This window comes from Bos grunniens, chromosome 2, assembly GCF_055505025.1.
Source record: "Bos grunniens cultivar Pamir isolate PY7600 chromosome 2, Bosgru_T2T1.0, whole genome shotgun sequence".
Lineage (NCBI taxonomy): Eukaryota > Metazoa > Chordata > Mammalia > Artiodactyla > Bovidae > Bos > Bos grunniens.
The window spans coordinates 15,531,334-15,558,924 of record NC_141166.1 but is presented as its reverse complement, the minus strand read 5'-3'; the positions used below and the strand labels follow the sequence as shown (position 1 = coordinate 15,558,924).

At 42.8% G+C, this 27,591-nt stretch overlaps 1 protein-coding gene across 5 annotated transcripts in view; it reads right to left on the bottom strand.

The window, feature by feature from the left end:
- HDAC1 (histone deacetylase 1) overlaps nucleotides 1–24,992 on the bottom strand; it is a 31,965-nt gene extending 6,973 nt beyond the window's left edge. For 2 of the 5 annotated variants that reach the window (XM_086334269.1, XM_086334240.1), the window contains exons 1-5: nucleotides 24,886–24,992; nucleotides 17,888–18,042; nucleotides 17,472–17,584; nucleotides 5,330–5,447; nucleotides 820–894 (exon numbers count right to left, since the gene is read on the bottom strand). Coding sequence is in view for 3 of the 5 variants with exons in the window: in XM_086334240.1 (XP_086190366.1) it covers nucleotides 820–894; nucleotides 5,330–5,447; nucleotides 17,472–17,546 (268 nt within the window). In the remaining 2 variants the exon portion in view is untranslated. Of the gene's footprint in view, nucleotides 1–819; nucleotides 895–5,329; nucleotides 5,448–17,471; nucleotides 17,585–17,887; nucleotides 18,043–24,196; nucleotides 24,560–24,885 lie in introns of those variants that run through there. The other 3 variants (XM_086334260.1, XM_086334233.1, XM_086334250.1) reach the window with 2 other exon arrangements.
- Between the last annotated feature and the right edge of the window lie 2,599 nt (nucleotides 24,993–27,591).

Genomic DNA, 27,591 nt, shown 5'->3' with positions numbered 1-27,591 from the left:
ACTGCCACAGGCCCAGGTTTAATCCCTAGTCCAGGAACTAAGATCCTGCAAGCCACATAGCATGACCGAAAAAAAAAAAAAAAAAATATATATATATATATAGATTTACTAAGCAAAAAACGTAGCAGGGAGACACAAAACTATACATACACATTTTTGTAAAATATAGATGAATATATGCTTGGTCTAGATACGTGCACAAAGGAAAAAGCATGGATGTACAAATACCAAAATGGTAATGATGGGCACCCATGGACAGTGTGATTGTAGTCAGTTTTTTTCCTCTGTATACTTCTTTGTTTTCTGAGATTATATTGGGAGGTGGTAGGGAGAGGGGAGGAGAAAAACCGATGATCACAGAAAAATAAATATTTGTTAAGAAATGGTAGGGTGATCCCAGAGATAACGTAGATATTACTAATGGAAGTGGGAGATATGTGGGGAGTGTTTCTGACCTCTAAATGTAATTACCATGCTCTTTTGTAAGACACAGATGATGACACTTCCTATTTTTACAGCACTTTGCAGTTCACAAATTACTTTTATGTTCAGCATCTCAACAACCCCATGAGGTCTGCAGGGAGTTCCTGTATACAGGATGTCTTAGTAGGAAAGGACAGGCAAGGACACATATCTATACCATGTCAGACTGAACCTGGCCTCGGACTGAAGCAGAATAAAATTTTAAGGACCTAACGTAAAAACCCACAGGACCATTTTACATGGTCACAGGTCAGCCTTACTGGGACAGTGGCCTAAAAGACAGACCTCACTGGTACAGCCCAGAATAGCCCTTAATGAAGGGTATATATTCCTTACCCACAGAGCCACCAGTAGACAGCTGACAGAACTCAAACAGGCCATCAAATACGGGACAGTCCTCACCGACGTTGACTTGAAAAAACACGAAAAGGTTAGTTTCCACAATTTCCTTTTGGTTTTGTTTACATATTTATGAGCTGATGGAAAAAACACAGCATTTGGATTCAGAAGGCCTGGGTTCTTGTCCAGGCCCTCCTGCTTACTTGCTGTGAAACTGGGTCCAGTCATTTAACTTCCTTGAGCTTTGGCTCATTATCTTTAACAAGCAATAATGATATCCACCTCACCTAATTCTTGAGAAGATTAATAGAAACCTTACATGGGAAGCATTCAGCAAGTAAATAAGTACTTGGAAAATGTTGTTTCATTCCCGAGGGAGACAAATTTAGCCTCTTATTCCAGCCTGGGTTTGTTCTGGATCTTACTCCAGCTGGTCAACAAGCAAGCGAAGAGCAGAGACTATACTATCCTCCACTGATGCTTAACAACATGCCGGACACCATGCTAAGTGCTTTATTTTTTATTTACCTATTTTTTTTTTAAATGCTTTAAATACTTGGTGTCGTCTATGCTCACACAACTTTCTTAGGTAGGATTTGGTCCTGTTTTATAAATGGGGAAACAGGCTCAATGAGGTAACTCCCAGTAAATGGCAGAGGCAGTATTCAAGGATTGGTCTGTCTGTCCTAAAAGCCCACGAAAATACACTCTGGCCTTTTCCCCAGTAATTTCACATACACAATCTCACTGAATCTGCCCAACAACTCCATAAAAGATGGACAGGACCAATATCAATCCCACTGTGCAGAGGAACAAACAGATGTGAAGTTAACTGACTTGCCCAAGGCTATATAACCAGGCAGTGGTAGAACCAGAGTCCAGGTGTCTTGACTCCCACAGTTCAGTGCTCTTTCTACTACAACAAATGACAACTGGAGGAAGGTTATTTCAGGCCTAAAAGGGTAAAAGTACAAACTAACACATAATGTGGAAACACATGCAAACAATAATGCAAATAAAATGAAAAAGACAGGAAGGGAAGCACATCTGAAGTCTACAGACTAGAGGAGGAACTTTACAGCTCCAAGTCTCCTCTCACAAAAAAGGAAACTGCTGAGATAGCAATGATACCCAGAAGTTAGAGGCAAGGCTGGGGCTAGATCCATGTTCTCTTGCCTCAGCCTTCACACTGCATCCACTATTATCAATAAAAATGGAGCAAAGACGGGGAGCCCTAGGGTGAGGAGGGTAGGAGAGCCCAGCTTAGACTGTGGTGACCTGTTGAGCCACAGCTGAAGCTCAAGGTTTGCAGCCGCCGCAAGAGTTACCAATCCTAGTCCTACCCTAAACTTGGGAGGGGGCTCTGATCTGGAGCCCTGCCAAGAACAGTGCTACGAGGAAGGATGGTGTGCATAAGGGGGCAAGCAGAAGGTGGCCCTCTCCCTCATTTCCCAGGTAAACACTGGGAGGCTGTGTCAATAAGAACTTTGGTCCCTGAGGCCAGGCTATTTATTTATCCATTGGCAATTGATTTCCCTCTCTGGCGGCTTCCTCCTTTGGTGGGTTTGGTCTGTCTGGGTTTCTAGCTTTGCCTATATTCCTGTTTGATGTGGAGCCCCCGTGGGAAGAAATTGGTATTTTAGAAATGAGAAAAAATATTTTCCTTCAGGCCCCACATCAATATGCGGCTCAAATGGCCATTCCATTATTCCCAGGAGCTGTGTGATTACCGACAGAAAAGGGGTAAAACGGGAGAGCAGACTCTCACTTGGACTAATCTATGAGACTAGGGAGGACTTTTCTATGGGTTTTCTCTCTTCCCACTATAAATACTTTTCTCATTCTTAGCCTGGCTTTAGACTGACGGGGAGCAATACTGGGTGAGAAATATGGGAGCAGATGCAGGTTGAGAAGGCAGTAAAAAACATACCGCAGAGAGAGACGTATGAGATTAAACACTGCCTTCAGGACAGTGCTACTCCTTTAGTGGTGGCGGCGGTGGTAACGGGGCGGAGAGGGGAGTAGGAGAAAAAGGGCATGTGATCAAATAGAGGTGTCCAGGGGCTTCAACTGTATTGGTAATATTTTCTTTCTTAGGCTGATTACAGGAACATGGATGTTCATTACATTATTTTTATACTTTTTGTGCGCCTGAAATATTTTATTTGCAACATATTTTAAAATACTCCAGGGACTTCCCTGGCATCCAGCGGTTAAGACTCCATGTTTCCAATGTGGAGGATGTGGGTTTGATCCCTGGTCCGGGAACTAAAATCCCACATGCCACACAGCACATCCAAAATAAATAGATAAGTGAAAATACTCCAGAGTCAGGAAACTAGAGTTCCATTCTCCGTTCTACCACTATCTTGCTGGGAAAGTCATTTCACCTCTGTAGGTTTATAAAATGGAGAAGCATGCCTCCACATTTTATTAGCACAAGTTCCTTTTATCATGTTTCTACCATGAGCCTCATATTTTGATAGACTACCTGCCCTCCACCAAAATGCATTTATTTATGTTCCCATTATTAAATATTAGATCAGAACTTCTAATTTAGATTCTCAACGTCTCAAAGTGAACACAAAGCATTTAAATTACATTCTAGCCAAGAGCAAGGAAATCTGACTTATTTGGTCTTCTTAGAGGTATAACTTCTCAGGTTCATAGTGGTGGTTTATTTGCTAAGCCGTGTCGCACTCTTGTGACCCCCATGGACTGTGGTCCTCCAGGCTCCCATGTCCTTGGGATTTCCCTGGCAAGAACACTGCAGTGGGTAGCCATTTCCTTCTCAAGGGGTCTTCCCAACCTAAGGACTGAACCCCAGACCCCCTGTGTTGGCAGGTGCATTCTTTACCACTGACCCACCAGGAAAGCCTAACTTTCTAGGCTAGGTGTTGGTAAATACTGAAAAAGAGCTCAGCTCGTCATCCCTGTTGTTCTCTCTGTAGACACCCCTGGTTATAAAGCACTGCACTAAGGGGCATCTCTCTGGCTCATGTCAGTCAGTACCCTGAAGTCCTTAGAAAGCCTCATCCTTCTTACCTCCACCTCCAATGATGGAAAATCTCAGACCTAATTTTTTAATGTACAACTTTAGAATGCTGGTTTTGGGAAAAATGGAGCAAACTGGGAGCCAGAACCAAACTACTGTACACCCAAGGGCCTAACATGTTGTCTGCCTTGGAAGATTTGAAAATAATAAAAGCAGTAAGTCATAAGAGCAAAAGCTACTATTCACTTTCACTGACAGTTGGTGCTTTAAATACATTATCTTACTTATCCCCCCAAACTCCGTTATAAAATAGGCACTACCGTCTTTCTTTTAAAGAGGAGAAAACAAGGCTCAAAGCGGCTAGGGGACTTCCTCAAGAACACATGCATAGGTAAGTGGTAGAGCTAACAGGTTTCAAACTAAAACATCAGAGCTCATTCTTTTGCTGCAAAACCAAGCTGCTTCACTAATGAGAGCCCTCTCTGCTGAGAGTAGAGCCTGATCACTGGCCTAAATAAGTTTTGGAACCCCCTAAAGGCATCGAGAGCAAAGGAATGAATCTGTCTCACCTTGAGACAGAATGAAATAAGACTCTGCCAATTTAGACAGTAAATACCTTAGATGGGGCAGCTGGTCCTAGAGTTGTGGGTGGCAAAGAAGCTTAATGCTTCCAAAAAGGTCTCTATAGTTCTGTAATCATTAGCAGTGCACAATTATTGTAACAGATAAATTTCTGCCTTAGGAATCAGACTACCTTGTGGCCAGCAGTAACAAGAAAGTGTCATAGGTTTCCTGGTATTCCAAAATAAACTATCATAAACTACTCAAAACTTCTAGACAATACCGTTATACTGTTTTATTATGAGATCTTAGGTGCTACATGATAATTTCTAAAATAACACAAGGGAGAAATCATGTATGATAGTTTCTTCCCAAATTTGAACATATTTTCCCCCACAACTAAAACAATCACCATAATTCCTACAAGCTGAGTGTGGCTTCTGAAATGATACCTGTGCTGGTTTCAAGTTCCAGGGGGCAGGGGCAGAATCACCTCAACTCAAAGATGACATCACCTAGAGTCTGTCCTAAGTAGCTGCTAAATTCTCAACTAACACTCACATAGTCAGAGCAGTTACAGCTGCATGGATGCCATCCAGGCCACTTTACAAAAGAAAAACCTGAGAAGTGACTTGTTCAGTCAGTTAAGTGTCAGAGTTAGGACCTGTATCACCTGTCTCCCTCTCCCAGACCAGTGCTTTTTCCATTACAACAATCATGGTTTGGGGGGGATGGTGTTGTGAACCTAACTGGACAATGTTCAGTCTCTATTCCTTACAATCAGGAAACAAAGCCCGTCCTGAGACAAAAGAAGCACTGTGGTACCCTTAGGAAGCAGGGAAATCAGGTGTCACCTGAATGGGGGATACAAGCGAAGGGAGGGTGAGTCTCTCCAACTAGAAGGGGGACCTAATGGGGCTTCAGAGTAGAGAGGGAACAGAATGCACTTACATCTCTGCATCTGCTTGCTGTACTCGGACATGTTATCTGGGCGGATGGAGCGTAAGAATTTAATGTAGTCATCACTGTGGTACTTGGTCATCTCCTCAGCATTGGCTTTGTGAGGGCGCTAGAAGACAGAGGGGAGAAAAAGCATGTTATTCTTGACCATGGCCAGTCTTCACTCAGCATTGAGCTACACAGGATAAAAAGAAATTACTGATTAGATTCAGGCCTCAAGATACTCACAATCTAGTTAAGCAAACAAGATTATCAAAATATATTCAGTATCTCACAACCTAGACTGCAACTCAAGCTCTATTGCTTAGGCAAGTCTATTTGTTTTTTCCCATTTTTTAAATCTAAAAAGTTGTTTTAAGTTTTTAACTGTGGTGGCAAGTCTATTGCTTGGGCCTCAATCTCCTCATTTACCAAATAGAGATAACATCATCTACTTCACAGGAAAGTTGTGAGAAGTGGATGAGATTATTAAATCTCTTTGTAAATTGTTTTACAAATTATGACTTCAATATTAACTATAACAATATACAACTATGGGCCAAATGGCTCTAAGAGTTCAAGAAGAAGAGGTGACTAGTACTGACTGAAACAGATGGCAAATCCTTTATAAATCATCACCACACCAATAATTCTGACCACATCCTCCCGATAAAAACTTCCTTGAGGGACTTTCCTGGGGGTCCAGAGGCTAAGACTCTGTTCCCAAGACATGGGGCCTAGGTTCGATCCCTGGTCAGGGAACTAGATCCCACATGCTGCAAGAGTCTGCATGCCTGAACTGAAGATCCCACCTGCCACAATGCAGATCCAGCATGCTGTAACTGCGCCCAGGTAAGGCCAAATAAATAAATATTTTTAAAAAACAAAACTTCTTTGACATAATAATTTCCTGGTTATCCCAAGATTCTGATTCGGCCTGTCCTCTTTTTAAAAATTCTCCCAAAGAAATGTTTACTTAAAAAAAAAAAAAAAAAGACTTCCCTGGTGGTCCAGTAGTTAAGATTCTGAATTTCCACTGCGGGGGGCGTGGGTTCAATCCCTGATTGGGGAAGTTCCATATGCTGTGTTGGTACAGCCAAAAAATTTAATAAAAATAAAAGTTCTCTTCCTCTCATCCCTTAAAAGTGGGTCTCCTTCAAAGATAACCCTCTTCTTTTCTATTAACCCATATTTTACAGTTTATAAAGCATTTTCAGTACAGCTAACAGGAATTGTTTACTCTGTGCCAGCCACTGTTTCAGGCACTTTATTGCTATCCAGCATGAGACAACCTTTTAAAGTTATACTATTATTATCTTCACTCTGCAGTAAGGAAACTACAGAAGAGAGGGGTTAAACATAATTTGCCCAAGGTTACACAGCTAGTAAGCTGGAATAAGAACCCAAAGGTCTGGCTCTAGATACTATCTGACTCTCATTTAATCCTCCTTTATTGATGAAAATATTAAGAATGAAAAACAGGGGCTTCCCTGGTGGTCCAGTAGTTAAGAATCTGCTTCCAATGCAGGGGACTCAGGTTCGATCCCTGGTCCACGAAGATCCCACATGCCACAAAGCAATTAAGCCCGAGCTCCACGGCTACTGAAGCCTTTGAGCCTAGGCTGTGCTCAGCAACATGAGAAGCCGCCACAGTGAGAAGCCTGTGCACTGCAATGAAGAGCAGCCCCTGCTCACTACAGCCAGAGAAAGCCCAAAAGCAGCAGTGAAGACCAAGCGCAGACATAAATAAACAAATCTTAGAAAAAGACAGACACTGCTTTATTAAAAAAACAAAACAAACCCATAGTGAAAGAAGCAAGTACTAGATCCAAATACTAAGTTGTTTTCACTATACTAAGCCCTTTGCACTCTTGACAATGTTGTCAAAGCTCTGCTTTGGTGATCCCTTCTAGATAGGTGACTGCCCAGACTTTCACTCCATCTTAATGTTCTAAGCTTCAGATTCATAATTCCAATAGCTTCCCAGCCAATTCCACTCACAAATCCTACAGGCACTTCAAATTCTACTGGACATAACAACTTGTTGAGAACATAGAAGCATTCAAATTTAACTTCCAGAACTACTCTTCTGCTGTTTTTGTTAGTGAAGTGTCATCTTTAACTCTGTCCTTCTTGCCTTCTATTTCAATCCATTGCCAATCCCTTTCATTATACCTCCACAATGGTTCTTTTTTTCCCCCCTCCATAACATTGACTGCATCCACCACCTTATTTCTCCTCTGCTCCTCTTTCCCAGGTTTCCTATTCTCCCCACCATCCAGTCAGTTGCTCCAGACAAAAGTCAGAGCATCACCCTTGACTCCTCATCTGCTACATTCAACTTCTCTGGAAACTACTGCCAATGTCTCTGTCAAACCTGTCCACTTCCATCCCCAGGTCACACACGTTGGCTTGGATAGTGGCAACAATCTTCTAACTGGTATCACACCCTTAACCTTAACAACTGTGAATCTATTCTCAATTGTACAGCCAGAGTAATCTAAAATTCAAACTGAATCATGTCACTCCCCTCTAAAACCCTTCAGTGGCTTCAGTATTCACAAGATCAAGCTCAAATTCTTTAGTTTGACTTGAAAAACCAAAATAATTGGGTCCCTGCTCACCTCTCTAGAATCTTCCTAAAATATTTTATGCTCTAGCCTAGGGAACACCAAATTCAAAGCACTTGGAAGAGCCTGAGGTAGTTTAGCTAACTTGGTGCTTCAAACAAACAAATAAATAAAAACTAGTGAGGAAATCTGGGCCTAAATGCCAGGGTCTTCTGGGTTAAATTCCATTTATTTCAAAGGTTGGATACTAACATAAAGTTCTTAAAAATAATTCGTCATTTAAACAAGAATGTTTGAGAGGCTGAATTTTTCTCATGAAACAACTGTACCAATCTGCTGAGCACAACTCTACTAGCTGTTCTCTAAGGAAATTCTCTCCCATCTTTAGGCCTTTGCACATGCTATGGCCTAGAATACTGTTCTCTTCACATCCTCTATGCAACCTTTAGGTTGCAATTGAAAAGTTAATTTCCCCAGAAAGCTGTCTTTGACCCCCAGAGTCTCAGTTAAGTAACTCTCTGAAGTGTTCCCCTGAGAACCCTGTACTTCCTTGTCATCACATTCAACCTGTATAGAAATTGAGCTGCTTATTTTACTCTGGGAGGCCAGAAGCAGGTCTGACTGTATTCTACAAAAACAAGACAGGGGAGGAGTTCACAGGCGACCTTGGTTAGGATTCCAAGCTTTCACTGCCATGACCCAAGTTCAATCCCTGGTCAGGGAACTAAGAACCTGTACAGCTTGAGCAAATGCTCAATAAAAATCTGTTGTCATAATAAATTAACTCTCATTTGGATTATTTTTTTGGTCTCCTCATCCGTTCCATTAATATCCAGTCTAACCCTCTTTCAATCCATCTTCCATAATGGTGTCACAAAAATCTTTAAAAAGTCAATGCCCTCTTCTAGAACATTCAATGACAAATGAAAAGATTTAAAAGTCTAGCATAGTAATCAAGGGGACTTTAAACTCAATTTTAAAGTCCAGCATAGGACGAGAAGGGGATCACAGAGGAAGAGATGGTTGGATGGCATCATTGGCTCAATGGACATGAGTTTGAGGAAGGTCCAGGAGATGCTGAAGGACAGGGTGTGGCGTGCTGCAGTCCATGGGGTCACAAAGAATCAGACACGACTGAGCGACTGAACAACAATAGTAATCAAGGAACTTTACAAGGTTCCTTTTCCAATCTAATCCTCCCTCCTACCCTCTTTCATAAACATAATCCTCCAGAAAATAACTCTTCTTCAACAAGACCTACAGGGTTTCCCACCACAGTGACTCTGATTAAGCCTTTCTACTATTTGAAATTCATCCCTATCCCATACCTCTGAAGGACAAAGCCAATCTCAAAAGCTGCCTCTTTTACAAAGTAAAAGCATATCTCAGCCTAAGAAACCATCTTCATCCCAGGCCACAAAGTTTCAAGGAATATGACCTCATAATCAAAAATCACAAAAGAGGACTTCCCTGGCGGTCCAATGGTTAAGAATCCCCCTTGAAATGTAGGGGATGCAGGTTCAATCCCTGGTCAAGGACTTAATATTCCACAAGCCATGGAGCAACTAACCTCACATGCCACAACCACTGAGCCCACATGCCACAACTAGGGAGTCTGTGCGTCACAAAAGAAGATTCTGAATACTGCAACAAAGACCTAACACAGCCAAATAAATAAATATTACAAAAAAAATCACAAAACACACAAGGAAACAAAGCACCAGAGGTAAGACGTCAGAGAAACAACTAATAGCAGAATCAGATCCTCAGGGACCTTGGACATACACTGAAATAGAAAAGAACAGCACTGAGAATTCCCTGGCAGTCCAGTGGTTAGGACTCCAGCACCCCCACTGCAGAGGGCATAGGTCAGATCCCTTATCAGGGAACTAAACCTGCATGCTATGGGGTGTGGCCAAAACAACAATAATTAATAATAATAATAATAATTAAAAAAAGAAAAAAGGATTGAATTTTTATGTGAAGTGAAGTGAAAGTCACTCAGTCATGTCTGACTCTTTGCAACCCCATGGACTGTAACCTGCCAGGCTTCTTAATCCATGGAATACTGAAGGAGGTTGCCATTCCCTTCTCCAGGGGATCTTTCCAACCCAGGGACTGAACACGTGGCTCCTGCATGGCAGGCGAATTCTTTACAGTCTGAGCCACCAGGGAAGCCCAAGAATATGGGAGTGGGCAGCCTATCCCTTCTCCAGGGGATCTTCCCAACCCAGGAATCGAACCAGGGTCTCCTGCATTGCAGGTAGATTTTCTACCAGCTGAGCTACTATATACCAGTAAACAATTAAAAATAAAAAGTTCAATTTGTGACACCAAAATGTATACTCAGAACTTATGAATAAAAGGAAAAGTCATGTGTTAAATTCTAAAAATAAATAAATAAAAAGTTTAAAAGATACAGTTTATGATAGCATTAAAAAAAGAAGTAATGGGGAAAAAAAATCTAGTAAAAGAGGTACATCACCTTTATGGAGAAAATTATAAAACTTTATATTGATAGCCAAATTCTCAACTCCCCCTCAACAGTGGAATGGATAAACTGTGGTATATTCTATAATTAATTACTATACAGTAATTAATATGAACAAGCTACAACTACACACAAAAAATACATATTGTGTAATTCCATTTATATTAAATTCAGCAAAATTAAACTATATTATTTTAAAATGGATAATTAGGTAGTTGAATTATGATCAACAGCAAGGAAGCAATTAACAGAAAAGTCAGAATTCTAGTTATCTCTGGGGGAAAAGAAGAAGCTACAATCAGGAAGGAACACATGCAGGTGTCTGAGGTACCAGCAATGTTTTATTATTTTTTGAACTAGCCAGTGTTCATGTGTATGTTTACATCAATTTGTTAAACTGGACATTTGTTTTATGCAGTTTTCTGTGTTAATATTTCATAATAAAGAAGTTAAAGGAAATCTTTATATAAGACATTTAAAAAGACGTAATTAAATGGAGATATATACAATGTTCATGGATTCAAAAACTTACTATTCTCAAGATATCAATTCACCCTAAGCTGATGCACAGAGTCACTGAAATTTCAACCAAAATCCTAGGAGATTTGTTTGTACCATTGATGAGTTAATTCTAAAATTAACAAGTGCAAGAGGAAATGTCAGTTGCTTGGTTGTGTCTGACTCTTTGCAATCCCACGGACTACAGCCTGCCAGGATCTTCTGTCCAAGGAATTCTCCAGGCAAGAATACTGGAGTGGGTTGCCATTCCCTTCTCTGGGGGATCTTTCCAACCCAGGGATCAAACCCAGGTCTCTAAAATTTATTCCGAGTACAAAAAGCAAGTCATTTTTTAAAAAAGAGAAACAAAGTGGGAGGATTTAATACTGGCTATTAAGACTCATAAAAAGCTGTTATAATTAAGCCACTGTAGTGACAGCATCCTGGAGAAGGCAATTGCTACCCTTTCCAGTATTCTTGCCTGGGAAATCCCATGGACAGAGGAGCCTGGCCAGGGCAATAAAGAGGCAAAGTCAAGAGAACACAGGCCCAGAAACAGACTCCAACATAGGACCTGGCACAAAGTAGGTGCTTAATACGCGTTTGTGAGATAAATTAATAAATATTGACATTTCAGATATAAAAGTGGTAGCACTTAGCTCAGTGGGGAAACAACAGACTTTTCAATCAATCAGCTGGAGAATATAGGTTTCAGTGGTTTCTTTACTTCAAATCATGTTAAAACGTCAAGTCTAGATAAGTGAATATCTGTATGTGAAAGGCAAACCTATAAAGATTTTTAAAAAATTAACATAAGAGAACACCTTAAGGGTTGGGAAGCATTTCTTAAGACATAAAAGTACTTTTAAAAGAAACAATAAATATGACTATGTTACAATTAAGAATCTGTTTATTAAGGATACACTAGATTGAAAAAGACCAGAGTAGAAAATATTTATAACAGTACACTGACAATGAACTACATATACCAAAATACATTGAAAAAACAAAAAACTACTCCAGGGGACTTGCCTGGTGGAAAAGGTGCAGAGATTAAGATCCCCCGCTTCCAATTTAGAGGGCTTAAGTTCAATCCCTGGCAGGGGAACGAAGATCCCACGTGCCACGTGGTCCAAAAATAAAAAAGAGAGAGAGAGGTAAAACTACTATAAATTGGTAAGAAAAAGAAAGCCAAATGACCCAAGAGGAAATGGGCAAAAGAAATGAAAAGATATTTCATAGTAGAGGACATACAGTTTTACTGGTCACTAGCAAAATGCAAATCAAGACTGGGACTTCTAGCAGTCGAAAGGTTAAGATTCTATGCTTCCAATGCAGGGAACACAAGTTCAATTCCTGGTCAGGGAACTGGGGAACTGGGATCCCATGTGCCATGTGGTACAGCCCAAAAAAACCAAATCAAGACCATAATTATAGTTCTTTTTTTCACCCATTTGATTGGCAAAATTTAAAGCCTAATTCCAAGTATAAGAGAGGATGTAAATCAAGGTATCTGTTATATATTGCCAGTTCATTCAACCACACTGAGAAACAACTGGGCACTTAATATTCACAAATCCTACAGTCCAGAAATTCTGCCCCCAGATGAAGAACCATAAGAAAATTTTGCATATATACACTTAGAGACATGTATAAGAGTATCAGAGAAAAACTGGTCCTAACATTAAAAACCTAGATACAGGACTTACTTGGTAGTCCATTGGTAGACAGTCTGCCTGCCAATGCAGGGGACATGGGTTTAATCCCTGGTCTGGGAAGACCCCACATGCTGAGGGGCAACTAAGCCCCTATGCCACAACTACTGAAGCCCGGGCACCTAGAGCCTACGCTCTGCAACAAGACAAGTCCATACACCACAAGGAAGAGTAGCCCCTGCTCACAGCGACTGGAGAAAGCCCACACGCAGCAATGAGGACCCAGCACAGCCAAAACAATGAATAAATTTAAAAAAACAGAGATACAAATTAAGATTATGGGAGAATGGATAAATTACAATATACTGAAATGATAAAATCGTATTCAGCAGAGAAAAATGAAAGAATTATAGCTATATGCAACAAGTTGGATAGATTTTAGTAATTATATATATTGTGAGACAAAAGCAAGTCCCAGAAGACTACACACAGCAGGCTACCCTTTTTAAGAAATTCAAGAACAAGTACATAAACACTATATATTGCTTAGGCACATATATACATGATAAACATAATAATATGATAAGCAAAAGAGTAATAATCACAAAATTTAGAAGCGTGATCAGGTTGTAAGAATATGAATGTTCATTGCATTATTAAAATATTTAAGTATTAAGAAAGAATAAATAAATAAAATATTTAAGTAAAGTGAATGAATAAACAAAGTAAATTTTTTAAAAAGATGGCCAAGCGTCAATCTTCTTTGGATGTTCATAAGCCAAGAAAAACAATGAACCTGATTCTATGCATCTAAAGGCCAATTACAACAGAAACACAAGAATAACCAGACAATCAAAAAGAAAAATGGGCAGAAGGCCTGAATGGGAACTTCAGTAGGGAAATCTGTAAAAAGATCCTCAACTGCACTAGTAACAAGAGAAATACCATCTTGGCATTATGTGCATGCCAAACAGCAATAAGGACGACTGTGTGCCTATATCCTCCGAGCACACCACCTGGTGAAACTCAAGCATATGCACCACGAGACATGTTCAAGAGTGTTCAGGACTTACCTGTTGGTCCAGTGGCTAGGAATCTGCCTGCCAATGCAGGGGACAACAAGTTTGATCCCTGGTCCAGGGAGATTCCATGTGCTACCGGGCAACAAAGCCCATGTACCACAATTGGTGAGCCCAACAGAGCCTGAGGGCCGCAACTACTGAGCCCATACACCTAAAGGCCATGCTCCACCGCAAGAGAAGCCACTGCAATGAGAAGCTTATGCACCACAAAGAGTGACCCTGCTTGCCACAACTAGAGAAAGCCTGCACACAGCAACTCCTATCTAGTGTAGCCGGAAATAATAAATATTTTAAAAAGAATGTTCATAGCAGCATTGTTTGTAATAGCTCAAAACTAGAAACAAACCAAATGCCCACCAATACCAATAAAATAGACAACTTGTGGTGTAGTCTTTCGAAATACAGTGAAAATAAATATATGTATCATCAACATGAATGACTTAGGAACATACTGGGCAAAAAAGGCAAGTCACATAATAAATACTGTATGGCTCCATTTATGTAACATTCAAACATGTAAAAGTAAAATATGTATCATTTAAGGATACATACTGGTAAAATTATAAAGAAAAGCAAGGAAATAATAAACCCCAAATTCAGGGCAAAGGTTAACTCCGGGGAAGACAGAATCAGGGAAGGACAGACAGGAGTTCTAACAGTCATGGAAACATTTCTTTTCTTAAACAAGGTGCTATTAATAATAACGTGATTCTTTATACTTTACATATATTTTATAAAAATTCTTTCATATCTACTCAATGTTTTATAAAAACATTTAAAAAAAGGAACAGAAGGCGATGAGTAAGAAGCCTGGGAATATACAAAATCAGCATCCAAGGCAAGGAAGAGAGCAGGATTCTTAATTATGTAAATAGGAAGATGCCTGGATGAAAAGTGAGGATTTGATTCTGGGAGAGATTAATTAGATGTGCAGAGAAAGAACTGGAGAAGGAACCCAAGAAGGTGAAATTGTGTGAAAAAGACTTCAACCTGTCTCCTTCAGGTATAGAAACTTCTGCAAGGAGAAGTCCAGGGAATTTCTTTCAGGAGTAACTCTCAAAAGCCATTAATTTCAGGGCATACACTAAAATAAATGGCTATTTGTCCTTTGGGAAAGGGATGCTAGGATCACAGCCCAGAGAAAGGAGAAGAAAGAAGAGATCAATGCAGAGAAGCGCTGTTAACAGAGGGGACTAAAGAGTCACACTCAGTAAAGAGGGTACAGGTTCAATCCCTGGTTGGGAAACTAAGATCCCACAAGCTTTGCAGTATGGTCAAAAGATTAAAAAAAAAAAAATTTTTAAGGGGGAAAAAAAAAAGATAGAACCAGAAAAGGAAAAAGATCACATGAAAGAGAACACGGTCTAGAGATTTCAGCAAGAGATTACACTGGGCTTTTGCTTTAGTTTACAATAAGAATACCACACAGATGAAGTAATCTCCAATAAGGTATTATTGTCTCCTATGACAGCCACAGTTAGTTACTTCCCAAAGAGCTATTCTCCCCCTTCCCTCTTTTTAACAGATCTCAATTTGGTTGGGTATATCCAGCCCCAAGGATCAAATTGCTGGTGAATGGTCTAAGTATGGCAAATGACCCAATGAGACTTACAGGGAAATCTGTTAGGAAGTTGCTAGGAAGAGCTTTCTTCTTTAATAAAAATAGAGTGTAGGGTAGGCACAGTGGAGAGTGATTCAAATCAAGGTTGCTATAAAGATTAAGTAAATAACAGTAGCCCTGGCTTGGTACTTAGCCATCTTCAATAAATGTTAGTTAATTTCTCCTCTCACTTAAAGATATGACCCTTTTTTTATTATTAATATCTCAGTATCACTCATGGAGGTTAATAATGTCCCTGGGTTATAACAAGTACTCAACAAAAATCTGTTGGATGAAAAAAAGAAACAGTGCTTAATGCAACTCTTGAAAATGAGAAAGATATGACTAGGTGGAGTAAATAATCTTCCCCATCAGAATGGGGTAGAAAGAGGCAGAATCTGATCTGGCTGAAATGGAGGGTTCTGAGGGTGGAGTGGCAGGGAAGGGGGCAAACAGGCCAGGTGAGCATGGCTGAGATGTGCAACAGGCAGCCCCGTGGAGCCTTGGTGCTTACCATTCCACATTCAGGTACCCTCTCTGTATCTAAATGCTAGTCTGTTCCCTAGAGTCCCTGAAAACCTCTGCTATCTTTTCTATTTTTCATTCCCAGATGCCCTTCACACCTGAAAATGCTCTCTGGTCCCAGTTCCATCTGCTCCTCCATCTACCTTCCCTCCTTGCTTTCCCAGCTGCCTCCAGGGGCTCCAGAGACATGACACGGCTGCCTGAGACAGAAGATTCATCTCCTTTCAGTCTCCGGAATGGTGGGGAAGGATGCTGCTGCTGCTAGGTTACTTAAGCTGTCAGCACAGACTTCAACAACCCTTACACTCTAACCATAAGGCAACACAGGCCCCCAACCCCTCCTTATTTTCTCATTTGGACTCTTGCAACATCCTCCTAACTTAGCCTCCCTGCTTCTCAAATGCATGCCTATTCCTATTTCTCATTTAAAATACTTCACTTGGGACTTCCCTAGTGATCCAGTGACTAAAACTTCACGTTCCCAATGCAGTGGGCCTGGGTTCAATCCCTGGGTTAAGGAAATAGATCCTGCATGCCGCAAGTAAAAGGTCCTGAATGCTGCCACTAAAGACCCAGCACACCGCAAAGAAGACGGAAGGTGCTGTGTGCCACAGCTAAGACCCGGCACAGCCAAACAAATAAGCAAGATGTTTTGAATAAATACTTCTTTTGTGTTTTACAGCCTCCAGAAAAGTTCAAATTGGGAAACTCTGGACCAAATTTGGCCCGCAGATATGTTCATGTACTTTTGTTCCTACATGTTTCAAACAAACTTGGGCCAACATTTTAAACCTTGGAGATTCTACGTAATAATCCAGAGTTCTGGCTTCTCTTTAAAAACCACTATGTGCTTGGTCACTCAGTCGTGTCCGACTCTTTGTGACCCTTTGGGCTACAGACTACCAGGCTCCTCTGCCCATGGGATTTTCAGTCAAGAATACTGGAGTGGGTTGCCATTTTCCTCCTCCAGGGGATCTTTCCAATCCAGGGATGGAATCCATGTCTCCTGTGTCTCCTGCATTGCAAGCAGATTTCTTTACCTGCTGAGCCATCAGGGAAAGCTGGAAGATGTGGCAAAAGACATCAGCTGGAGCCAGGCCAAATGGCTAGAAAGTCCATACTCTCTAGTAACTAGAGACTTGGTATCTACTTCAACACAGTTCCAATCACTTAGTTTTTAGGGACTGGATTTTTTTACCCTGGCCCAGCCAAATTGCTTAATATAGCACATCCAATTCTTGCTGACCTCTCCAGCTCTAGCTCCCCTCTCTCACACTTGTCAACTTTATACTGCAGCAATACCTGCACACTAAACTACTTTATTTCCCTAAACACATCATATTGTTCCTACCTTTCTGCCTTTTTGTATATGTTCTTCCCTCAGCCTAGAATGCTAGTCCCCTCCTGAACTTCAGGCTAATTTCTATTTAATCTTTAAAACATTGCTTAGCTATCACTTCTAGGAAACATTCCAAGGCTCCCTTCCACGTTCTGCCTCAATATCTCTGAATCTTATACATTTTTATATCGTTGCACACTGTAGTACAATTTGTTGTTCACCAGCACTAGAGTGAGCACCTTAAAAAACAAAGAATCTCTATCCAATGTCTGCCACGTAACAGTCACTCAACACATTTCATAAATGAGTAATTGAAAAAAAATGAGACAATGAATGATGTATGGGGAACCAGAGCTGAAGAGGCTAGGGAGGGGTGAAGTTCCCAGTAACTCACATAGATTTCCATCTTCCGGTAGAGACCATAGTTAAGGAGTAAATTATGAGTCATGCGGATTCGGTGAGGCTTCATTGGGTGGCCTTGTCCATAATAGTAATTTCCAACATCCCCTGAAGAAGAAAGAGTGACAGCTTCAGTGACACAGTTAGACACACACTCCCAGGAGAACCCACAGATTTTTACAACAAATTTCTAGGCAAATTCTGTCTGGTTCATTCTAGGCACCAAGATTCTCTCCCACCTCAAGGAAGGGTAACTTCAGAAGACAACGAAAAGCAGGGGGCCGTGGTGAGAGGAGCACTTAAGGATGTCTGTCTAGCCCAGTTTTTTCCCTTGGAACCCAAAGACATTAGACAGTGTGAGGGGGTCAGTCCAAAGCTACTTGGGGAACAGCGGCCAGTGAGGTGACTCACCTCACTGTCTCCAAGGAATTCACTCCCACAACAGAAAGAATAATCATCACTACTCAGAATTACTGTAAGTCACAGTTCACCTCCTGCACACCAGAACACTTTATGGTGTCAAAGCACTTTTGCAATCACTTTCTTACTGGATTCTCACAAATACCCTGGAAAATAGTCAAGACAGGGAGTATTATTCCCATTTTATAGATTAAAGACTAAACTCATCATCTCTTTTTTAAAAAAATTATCTTATCCCTTCATTTTGTGTTTGGCTGTGCTGGTCTTCACTGCAGCTTAGGCTTTTCTCTAGCTGAGGACAATGGGGCTACTCTCTAGCTGTGGTGCTCAGGCTTCTCATTGCAGTGCCTTCTGTGGTGGACCACGGGCTCCACGGCATGCAGCATGTGGGCTCAGCAGCTGTGGTGCCCTGGCTCTACACAGCAGTCTCAGTGATTGTGGCACATGGGCTGAGTTGCTCCGAGGCATGTGGGATCTTCCCAAATCAGGGACTGAACCCATGTCTCCTGCACTGACAGGCAGATTCTTTACCACTGAGCCACCAGGTTGGTTGGTTGTTTAGTCGCTAAGTCGTGTCCGACTCTTGTGACCCCATGGACTGTAGTCTGCCAGGCTTCTCTGTCCATAGTATTCTGGCAAGGATTCTGGCAGAGCCACCAGGGAAGCCCCATAAACTCACCATCTCTTCATTTATCCATAGCAATAACCTTCCACTGGTCCCTCTGCTGTCAGTTCAAACTATCTGCCACACCAGTTATTTTCCTAATATACAGCTTTGATAACATCACTCCCCTACTCAAAAGTCCTTAATGGTTCCCCATTTTCTATAGGATAAAGAATAAAGAACAACTTCAATAGGACTTTCTTAATCTATTTTCCAACTTCTTACCACAACCACCCTACCCCAACATACACACCACATACATATACACACACACACTCTGCTCTAGACGTTAGCAGGCAAATGGGTTAAATACAACTGGTTGCTTGATTTTTCTAAATAAGATGTTATTGGAATACAACAATGCCCATTAGTTTTATCATCTATGACTACTTTTACATTATAATGGCAGAGTTGAGTAGCTAGTTACTACAGAGACCCACCCATGTGGCACATGCATGCTAAGTCACTTTGGTTATGTCTGACCTGCCAGGCTCCTCTGTCCATGGGATTCTCCAGGCAAGAACACTGGAGTGGGTTGCCAACTCCTTCTCCAGGGGATCCTCTGGTCCCAGGGATCAAACCCACATCTCTTATGTCTCCTGCATTGGCAGGTGGGTTTTTTACACTAGTCCACTTGGGAAGCCCTCCCAGTCACACAAAGCCTAAAATACTTATTATCTGACCCTTTACGGAAAGTCTGCCGATCTCTTGGAAGAAAAGCTATGACCAACCTAGATAGCGTATTAAAAAGCAGAGATATTACTCTGCCAACAAAGGTCCATCTAGTCAAAGCTATGGTTTTTCCAGTAGTCATGTATGGACATGAGAGTTGGACTATAAAGAAAGCTGAGCGCTGCAGAATTGATGCTTTTGAACTGTAGTGCTGGAGTAGACTCTTGAGAGTCCCGTGGACTTCGAAGAGATCCAACCAGTCCAGCCAGGAAATCAGTCCTGAATGTTCATTGGAAGGACTGATCGCTGAAGCTGAAACTCCAATACTTTGGCCACCTGATGCGAAGAACTCACTGGAAAAGACCCTGATGCTGGGAAAGGGTGAAGGCAGGAGGCGAACGGGATGAGAGGATGAGATGGTTGGATGGCATCACCGACTCAACAGACACAAGTTTGAGCAAGCTCCGGGAGTTGGTGATGGACAGGGAAGCCTGGCGTGCTACAGTTCAGTCCATGGGGTCATAAGGAGTCAGATGCAACTGAACTGAACTGAGTTGAACTGCCAATCTCTGTTATGAACATGCTAGATTATTATCAGCTTCTTGAACGCGTTCACCTTCACACCAAAGTATCCTTTGTTCAGACTGTTCCTTTGACTTGGAACGTCATTCCTTCTCTGAGCATCCTCCTCACACTACAAAGCTCAGCTAAAGCTCCAGCCATAGTCCTAATCAGAATAAATGGTCTCTTCCTCTGCATGCAATTTATATATGGCACTTAATTTTGTATCTCAATTATTTACATATCTATTTTATATCTACAAGACTGTTCCTTGAAGGCAAGGACAAATATGCCCTGTACATCACACAGACTGAATAAAGATTCAAGGAAATGAACTGAGACTCAGAGAGTTATGTGCCTGCTCAAGATCACACAGCTAATGAATGAGTGTCAACCCTTCTAACTCCAAATCCAGGATGTTAAAAACTGTATTAGCAGGACTTCCCTGGTGATCCAGTGGTTAAACCCCTGGGCTTCCAATGCAGGAGGCATGAATTTGATCCCTAGTTGGGGGAACTGAGACATGCCCAAGTAGGGTGTTCAAAATTTTCAAAATTAAAAAAAAAAAACTTTATCAGGTTTCCCAGGTACCTACTTCAGTTTGCAATTAACCTAAAGGGCTCTGTAGTCTACCTGGTAGAAAGTTCCTGGGAAAATATTTCAAAATCATGTGAATTGCACACCCAAAGTTCTCTCTTTGGAAGTTCACTAGGATGAGGCAGATCTTTCATTACCAGTGAAACAAAGGGTCCCAACCTCTTAATCAATGATTTAGTAGTGCCAGAAACAGGCTTCATTCCAGGGAGCAATGCATGGTGGGGAATGCCACCAACAGCATCCAAGCTGTACTCCATTTCTCTTTAGCACAAACAGACATGGCCTGTGATAATAGGAAACTGCTAAACAGTTGAATATTTAGGATCTCATCCTTTTCTCTCTTTATTTTTTAAAATATTTATTTGGCTGCACCAGGTCTTCTTAGTTTCGGCACCCAGGATCCTAGATCTTTACTGCAGCACTGGATCTTCAGTTTCGGCATGTGGGATCTAGCTCCCCGACCAGGGATTGAATCTAGGCCCCCTGCCTTGGGAGTGCAGAGTCCCAGCCACTGAACCACCAGGGAAGTCCCTCTCTCTTTTTAAATAAACCTTATTCTTTAGAACAATTTTAGGTTTACAGAAAAATTGCTAAGAAGTACAGAGTTCTTAGATACTATACTATTTCCTCTATTAACATTTTAGTTAACTAGAAAGTATCTGTTACAATTAATGAAGCAATATTGATAATTATTTACTAAAAGTCCATACTTTAGATTTCCTTAGTGTTCACCTAATGAATACCTAGTGTTCATCCTCTTCATTTTAGTGAGGCCTGTGTTCTCAGGCAGTCACAAGCCAGAGCACAGCATGTAGCGGCATTCAACAGTCCCATACAGACAGACTTTGAGATACAGTAGGAGGGAAGGCAGTCAGAGACGTTTGTTCCCAGGGCTCCTCAGACAACTTTACCACCACGGGGTTGGGTAGAACACGTTCTCAAGGCACTGGCTGAGACTTCCAGAAAGTCAAAGTGTCAGTGGCTCAGTTGTGTCCCACTCTTTGTGATCCCATGAACCACAGCCCACCAGGCTCCTCTGTCCATGGAATTTTCCAGGCAAGAATACTGGAGTGGGTAGCTATTCCCTTCTCCAAGGGAGCTTCCTGACCCAAGGATTGAACCTGAGTCTCCTGCATGGCAGGCAGATTCTTTACCATCCGAGCCACCAGGTAAGTCCAAGTCTTCAAGATGCAGATCCCACTTGTGGGCAGTCAAGAGTCACAAGGTCATTGCTATGTTATATAAATTGGATTCCTGCTTACCCATTTCTCTGGTATAGATCTTGATCCCTAGTAACTCCCCTGCCTATCAACACAGAATCCAGCCAAGGTTAAGACTTGGGGAATTGAGATAACTTATCTAGAAAGCTAAGGGAGTATCTGAGGGTGGGGCCCAAACACATTATCCTGTCTTTTAACAGTTTTTAATCAGGTTGCTGAGAGACTTAAAAAAAAAATAATCCTTATAGATAAGAGTTGGCCCTCCCCATCCACTAACCCTGGACTAAGGAGGGCCTATTGTACTATGTTATTTTATGTAAGGAACCTGAGCATCCTTTTGATGGGGTCTTGGAACCAGTCCAGCTGTTTTAAACTTTTTAAAACTTTATTAAAAAGGGCTTTCTGCACTGTTCTCATAGTTTCTCCATTTTATAGGGGAGAGGCCTGAGGCCTGTAAAGGTAAAATGACTTGCCCAATACTTCAAAGCTTTTGAGCAGCAGAACCAAATTTCAACCCCAAACTAGTGACCTCACTGAGAAACTCACAAGTAGTTTCTCAGAAAGGAAGAGATCACCCTTCTCTAAAGGTGGAGGTCTTTCCACTTTTTCTCTTTTTAAACTGAGAATGTGGAGATCACAAAAAACTGTGCAAACTGATAAAGCTATGAAGTCACAGACTCCAGCTTCAAATGGACCCTCACCACTGCCCAGCAATCCTTCAAATGTTTTTACTTGCTCCCTCTTTCATAACAGCTATCTCTCTTCAAGATTCCTATTCTACCCAATTGCCCTCCCCTACTCTCACGAAAAGGAATATTTTCTTACTTCCTGAAAAATATTTTCTTACTTCCTATCTCCTGAAAGCCCCCTCCACTTTCCATCTTCTCTCCTTCAAACATGCTTTTTCTTGCCACTTACCCTCTCATCCCAAAGGAACTTCCTCTTAAAAGAGGGGTGTCCCTACGTGTGCTCTGGTTTCCATCTCACCTGATCTCTCCTCAGGGACCTCCATCATTACTAGCCCCTCTCCCCAGTATCTTCAACCTCTCCCTAATTTCCATAAAAATTTGCACATACTTAACTCTCAGCCACTAATTCTCCTCTTTATCAACAACCCTCTCTCTGTCTCAACAGCTTCCTTTTGGGACTTCGCTGGTGGTCCAGTGGTTAAGACTCCGTGCTTCCACTGCAGGGGGCACAGGTTCAATCCCTGGTTTGGGAACAAAGACTCTACACACAACATGGTATGATTAAAAAAAAAAAAAGTTTCGTTAAAAAAAAGAGTTCAATCTAATGCCTCCCCTTCAGTCTACAGTAATTTAACTTCAGTTCTAAATGCTGCACAGGAAACAGTTCTTGCCAATACTTGGCCACTCCCTCCCTCTTTTGGCTACTGTAACCCAACACTTTCTGGTTCACTTACATCTCAAGTCATTCCCTCTGTATCTTTATTCACTTTATCAACAGTATTTTTTGAGAATCTACTACGAGCTAGGCACTGTTTAGGGGGGCCGCGTATACAAAGGTAGACAAAACATGATCCTTTTCCCTAAGGAGTTCACTGTCTGTAAGAAGTATGAACAAGTAAATGGGCAATTCCAGTACACGGTGACTAATGTACAAATGTACTCTACATACCCAGGAGTACAGAGCATGAAGAACACTAGACTTTTTCTCAGCCCACCTCCTTAGAATCCCACCCTGGACCCTCTTCTCTTTTCACCCTATACAACTTCTTATATGGGATACAAGGGTAACTGCATTCTCTTCTGTAACTAAAATTATCAGCTGTATGTATGTATGCTGACAATCATCAAAAATTTCTATCTTCTCATTTGTCTTCTAAACTGCAGACCTGAATGGCCACTGCCTACTGGACACCTCTACTTGGGATATCCCCCAGACATCTCAACAAATGTTTCTTTAAAAAACAAAACCCAACATTATCAACTGAAATGGTCTTCTACACTCAGCATGAAACTGCCCAAACTAAACACTGGGATCCTTGCCTTTTTCCTTACTTCTCCATTCATGCATTTAACTTCTGTCCCAGAGTGATAGTTCTAAGGTACAATAAATCTGATGATGTCACTAACCTGAATACGACTTCAATGATTCACCAGTGCCCAACTTGTGAATATAAATCCAACTTTCTTAGGGTGGTGTGCCCAGCCTTTCATGATCTGGTCCCCATTTACTTCTCCAGCCTCATCACTTGCAACCTTTTTCTCACCACTGCTCTACACCTTCTAGCACTGTGCCTTCAAATTTATGCCTCCACCATACTGTACATCCGGCCATTTTTCAAAGGTGCTCGCCTCTCTCTTACCTCTCAACTTGTTATCTTTATCCTTCCTGGGCCTAGTTAATAACTCTTGCTCTTCAGGTCCTAATTGAGATGGCACCTCCTTGCCTGACTTCTCAGGCTGGGCAGATACTTCGCTGTGCTCCCAGCAAACTCTGAGCTGTCCTTCCTCCCAACCTGATAGTGTAGAGCAATTTTTCTGTCATGGTCTATATGCTCCTCCAGACTGAGTGAGAAGAAGGTGGCAAGACCATCCCCTGGCCTCAGCCCCTAAATGATACCTAGAACAGAAGAAGCTGCTGCTCCACAGATTTCTGTTCAACGAAAAAGTTTGTTTTAACAAGTTGCATCCTTCTTCTTCCAACCCCAGGAGTCCCATTTCCCAGCAGCAACCGCAGGGCCCGCTGGGAGACAGGGGGAGGGGACTTGGTGACCTCTAGGTGCTGAGCCCTGCAGGCCTCTCAACAGAAAAGATGAGGAAGGAAAGGGGCAGTGAGAGATCTTAGGATTCTCAGCAGAACATATCACATATCACCCGGCAATCTTCTTCACCAGATTCTGCCTCCTGCCTCGGACTCAGCCTCCCCTCTAGGAGGCCGCCGCAAACTCCACATCAGACTTCAGAATTCCCCACCAAGGTGACCTCTGGCTTCCCGAGGCGACCCTCCTGACCTCGGACCCATCCCACCCACCCCCCCGCCTCCCCTCTAAGCCTCGACCCCCTTCCCTTCAGCCGTCTCCCTCAAGCTCCACCTCCTTTCCTCTTAGCCTCCTCCCTCAACCCCAACCTTTTCCAGCCTCTACCCTCAGCCTGGACCTCCTCCTCTCTGCCTCAGCCTCCTTCTCTCAGCCTCCTCCCTCAGCCTTTCCCAAACGCCTCAGCCTCCCCGCTCAGATCTCCTCGGCTCTCTCTCCCGGATCCCGCCCGGCTCGGGCCCGGCCCCGCCCCTGGCGCGAGGACTGTGCTCACCGTCGTAATAGTAACAGACTTTCCTCTTGGTGCCCTGAGTCTGCGCCATCTTGCTCGCCTCCCGTCCCTCCCGTCAATCGGTCCGTCCGCCCTCCCGCCGGTGGCTCAGCTCAGCGTCCGACCCGCGGGGAGGGGGCGGGCCTCCAGAGCGCCCCGCCCATCCCCGCCCGGGCTCACCTATAGCCGCGCAGCCCGGGCACGGCTCCAGCCAATCAGCGGCGCTGGGACGGCCCGGAACTCGGCGGGGGGCAAGGGCAGCCCGGCGAGGCCTCGGAGGGCCCCCTGGGCCTGTACCAAGGTCCGCGACGGGGGGAATGGGGCTGCCCCGGGACCGTACCATTCGTCCCGGGGGAAGAAAGTGGGCCTGCTAACTTGGGTGTCCCATTCCGCTTTGGGAGATTGCTTGGCGATCAGAGGCCAACTTTCATTTGACAGAGGCCTACGATGGAAAGTGACTTGTGCAAGGTCACTCAGCTAAGTTTGGAGGAGGAGAAATAAATTGACAAACAACAGGAAACTGCTATAGACGAAGGACTGTGCCATAGCTTTACCGACATTATCTCGGTCATCTCTGTTGTTCCTATTGGCGGCCTTGGAGTGGGGCCTTCTATCCGCATTTTACAGACAAGGATAATGAAGTTGAAAATTTTGTGACTTCCTCAGAGTCACACAATAATTACGTTCAGTTTTCAACCACAGATTTTTTTAAACGCTTACCCGACTCCAGAAGCACATATCACAATGGCAGAACCCAGCCTTTCTTACTCCAAATGCAGTCTTTCTTTTCAAATGCAGTCCTTTCTTACTCCTGATGCAGTCACCTAGGAGGGCTAAGGAGTGCCTTTAGATGGGAGAAAACTGTCGCTTACACCAGAGCAGAGTTTCTAAAGATACTGAAGCTATTAATATTTTGGATAATATCCAAATATGTTGTGGGGGGCCATCCTGTGCACTGTGGGCTTCCCTAGTGGCTCAGACAGTAAAAAATCTGCCTACAATGCTGGAGACACAGGTTCAGTCCATGAGTGGAGAAGATTCCCTGGAGAAAGGAATGGCTACCCACTCCAGTATAAGGATACTGGAGAATTCCATGGACAGAGGAGCCTGGCAGGCTACAGTCCATGGGGTCCCAAAGAGTGGGACATGACTGACTAACATTTTCACTTTGGCCACTTCTCTTAGATGCCAGTAGCACTGCCCTAGCCCTCTGCAGCTGTGACAACAAAAATTGTACTTAGACATGGCAAAATGTCTCCAGGGCAAGGAGGAGAGGATTGGAGGACGTATAAAAGCGCCCCCAACCCTATCCTTGAGAACCACTGCACTAGATCAATCAGTCAATCATTATTGAAAGCTAAGGGCTGAAAAGCACTGTGGTGGGCTATTAAAGAGGCAACTACAACAATATTAATATTTAGTGAGTGCTTACTGTGTGCCAAGTAAGTTACTCATGGTTCTACAGTCAATAAGATACATTTTTATGCCTCTTTACAGTAGAATCTGCCTGCCAGTGCTGCTGCTGCTAAGTCGCTTCAGTCGTGTCTGACTCTGTGCAACCCCATAGACGGCAGCCCACCAGGCTCCCCCATCCCTGGGATTCTCCAGGCAAGAACACTGGAGTGGGTTGCCATTTCCTTCTCCAATGCATGAAAGTGAAAAGTGAAAGTGAAGTTGCTCAGTCGTGTCCGACTCCTAGTGACCGCATGGACTGCAGCCTACCAGGCTCCTCCATCCATGGGATTTTCCAGGCAAGAGTACTGGAGTGGGGTGCCATCGCCTTCTCCAGCCTGCCAGTGCAGGAGACACAAATTCCATCCCTGGGTTGGGAAGATCCCCTGGAGAAGGAAATGGCAACACACTCCAGTATTCTTGCCTGGGAAGTCTCCTGGACAGAGGAGCAGGCTGGTGGAGGAGAGGGGCTGCAAAAGAGTCAGACATGACTTAGTCTAAAGACAGCCTGGGCACTTGTATTCCTCACATGGGAACTGCATTTGAGCCTTTAATTATAAAAGTAACAGGAGATCTAAGACTGGGCACTTTTTTTTTTCAGGCAAGGCTTTATTGGGGCTCCTAGGGCAGCAGCCGACAGCAACAGGGAGCGAGAACAAACAGGTTTTCGTGCTTGCTTGCTAGCTCCCCCACCCTCCACCGCCTGGGGGTGGGGGTGGGGTGAAGCTTGTTCCTTATATGGGGTGAGGGTAGGGGTGTGTCCAGGGGTCCGGTTGGAGGGTTGGCTTAGCTGTTTTGTTCAACCTTTAGGTGGTGTTGTTGGGCGCTTCTATTACAGAAACAGCAAAGAACCAAGAAATAATCCCTATTGCCAGTTCTGTGTTGCTGCTTCCCAGCCAAGAACCTTTCTGTGTCCCTATTTCCCGCTTAGTAAAATGGAGAGTGTAAGAAAACAAAGTTCATCAACTCTGCGGCTGCAGCCATGTCCAAAAAAAGGAGGAGGGTGGGATCAGATGAGGTCATGGGTGTGGCAGCATTTTATAAAATGTTGAACAGGAATCACCAACCCGGATGCCTACAGAGGTCAGGAAGGTGGTGTAAATGAGTGGATTTGTATTATAGTTACATTGGTTTGAGTCAGGTACTTTGCTTATTTTTAAAACTGGATTCTTTTTTTTACTTTCAGAAAGAAATATGTCCTCCCATCTTTCTTCAAACACACTGCCATCTTCAGGCATCTTTAATTTTCACACTTTG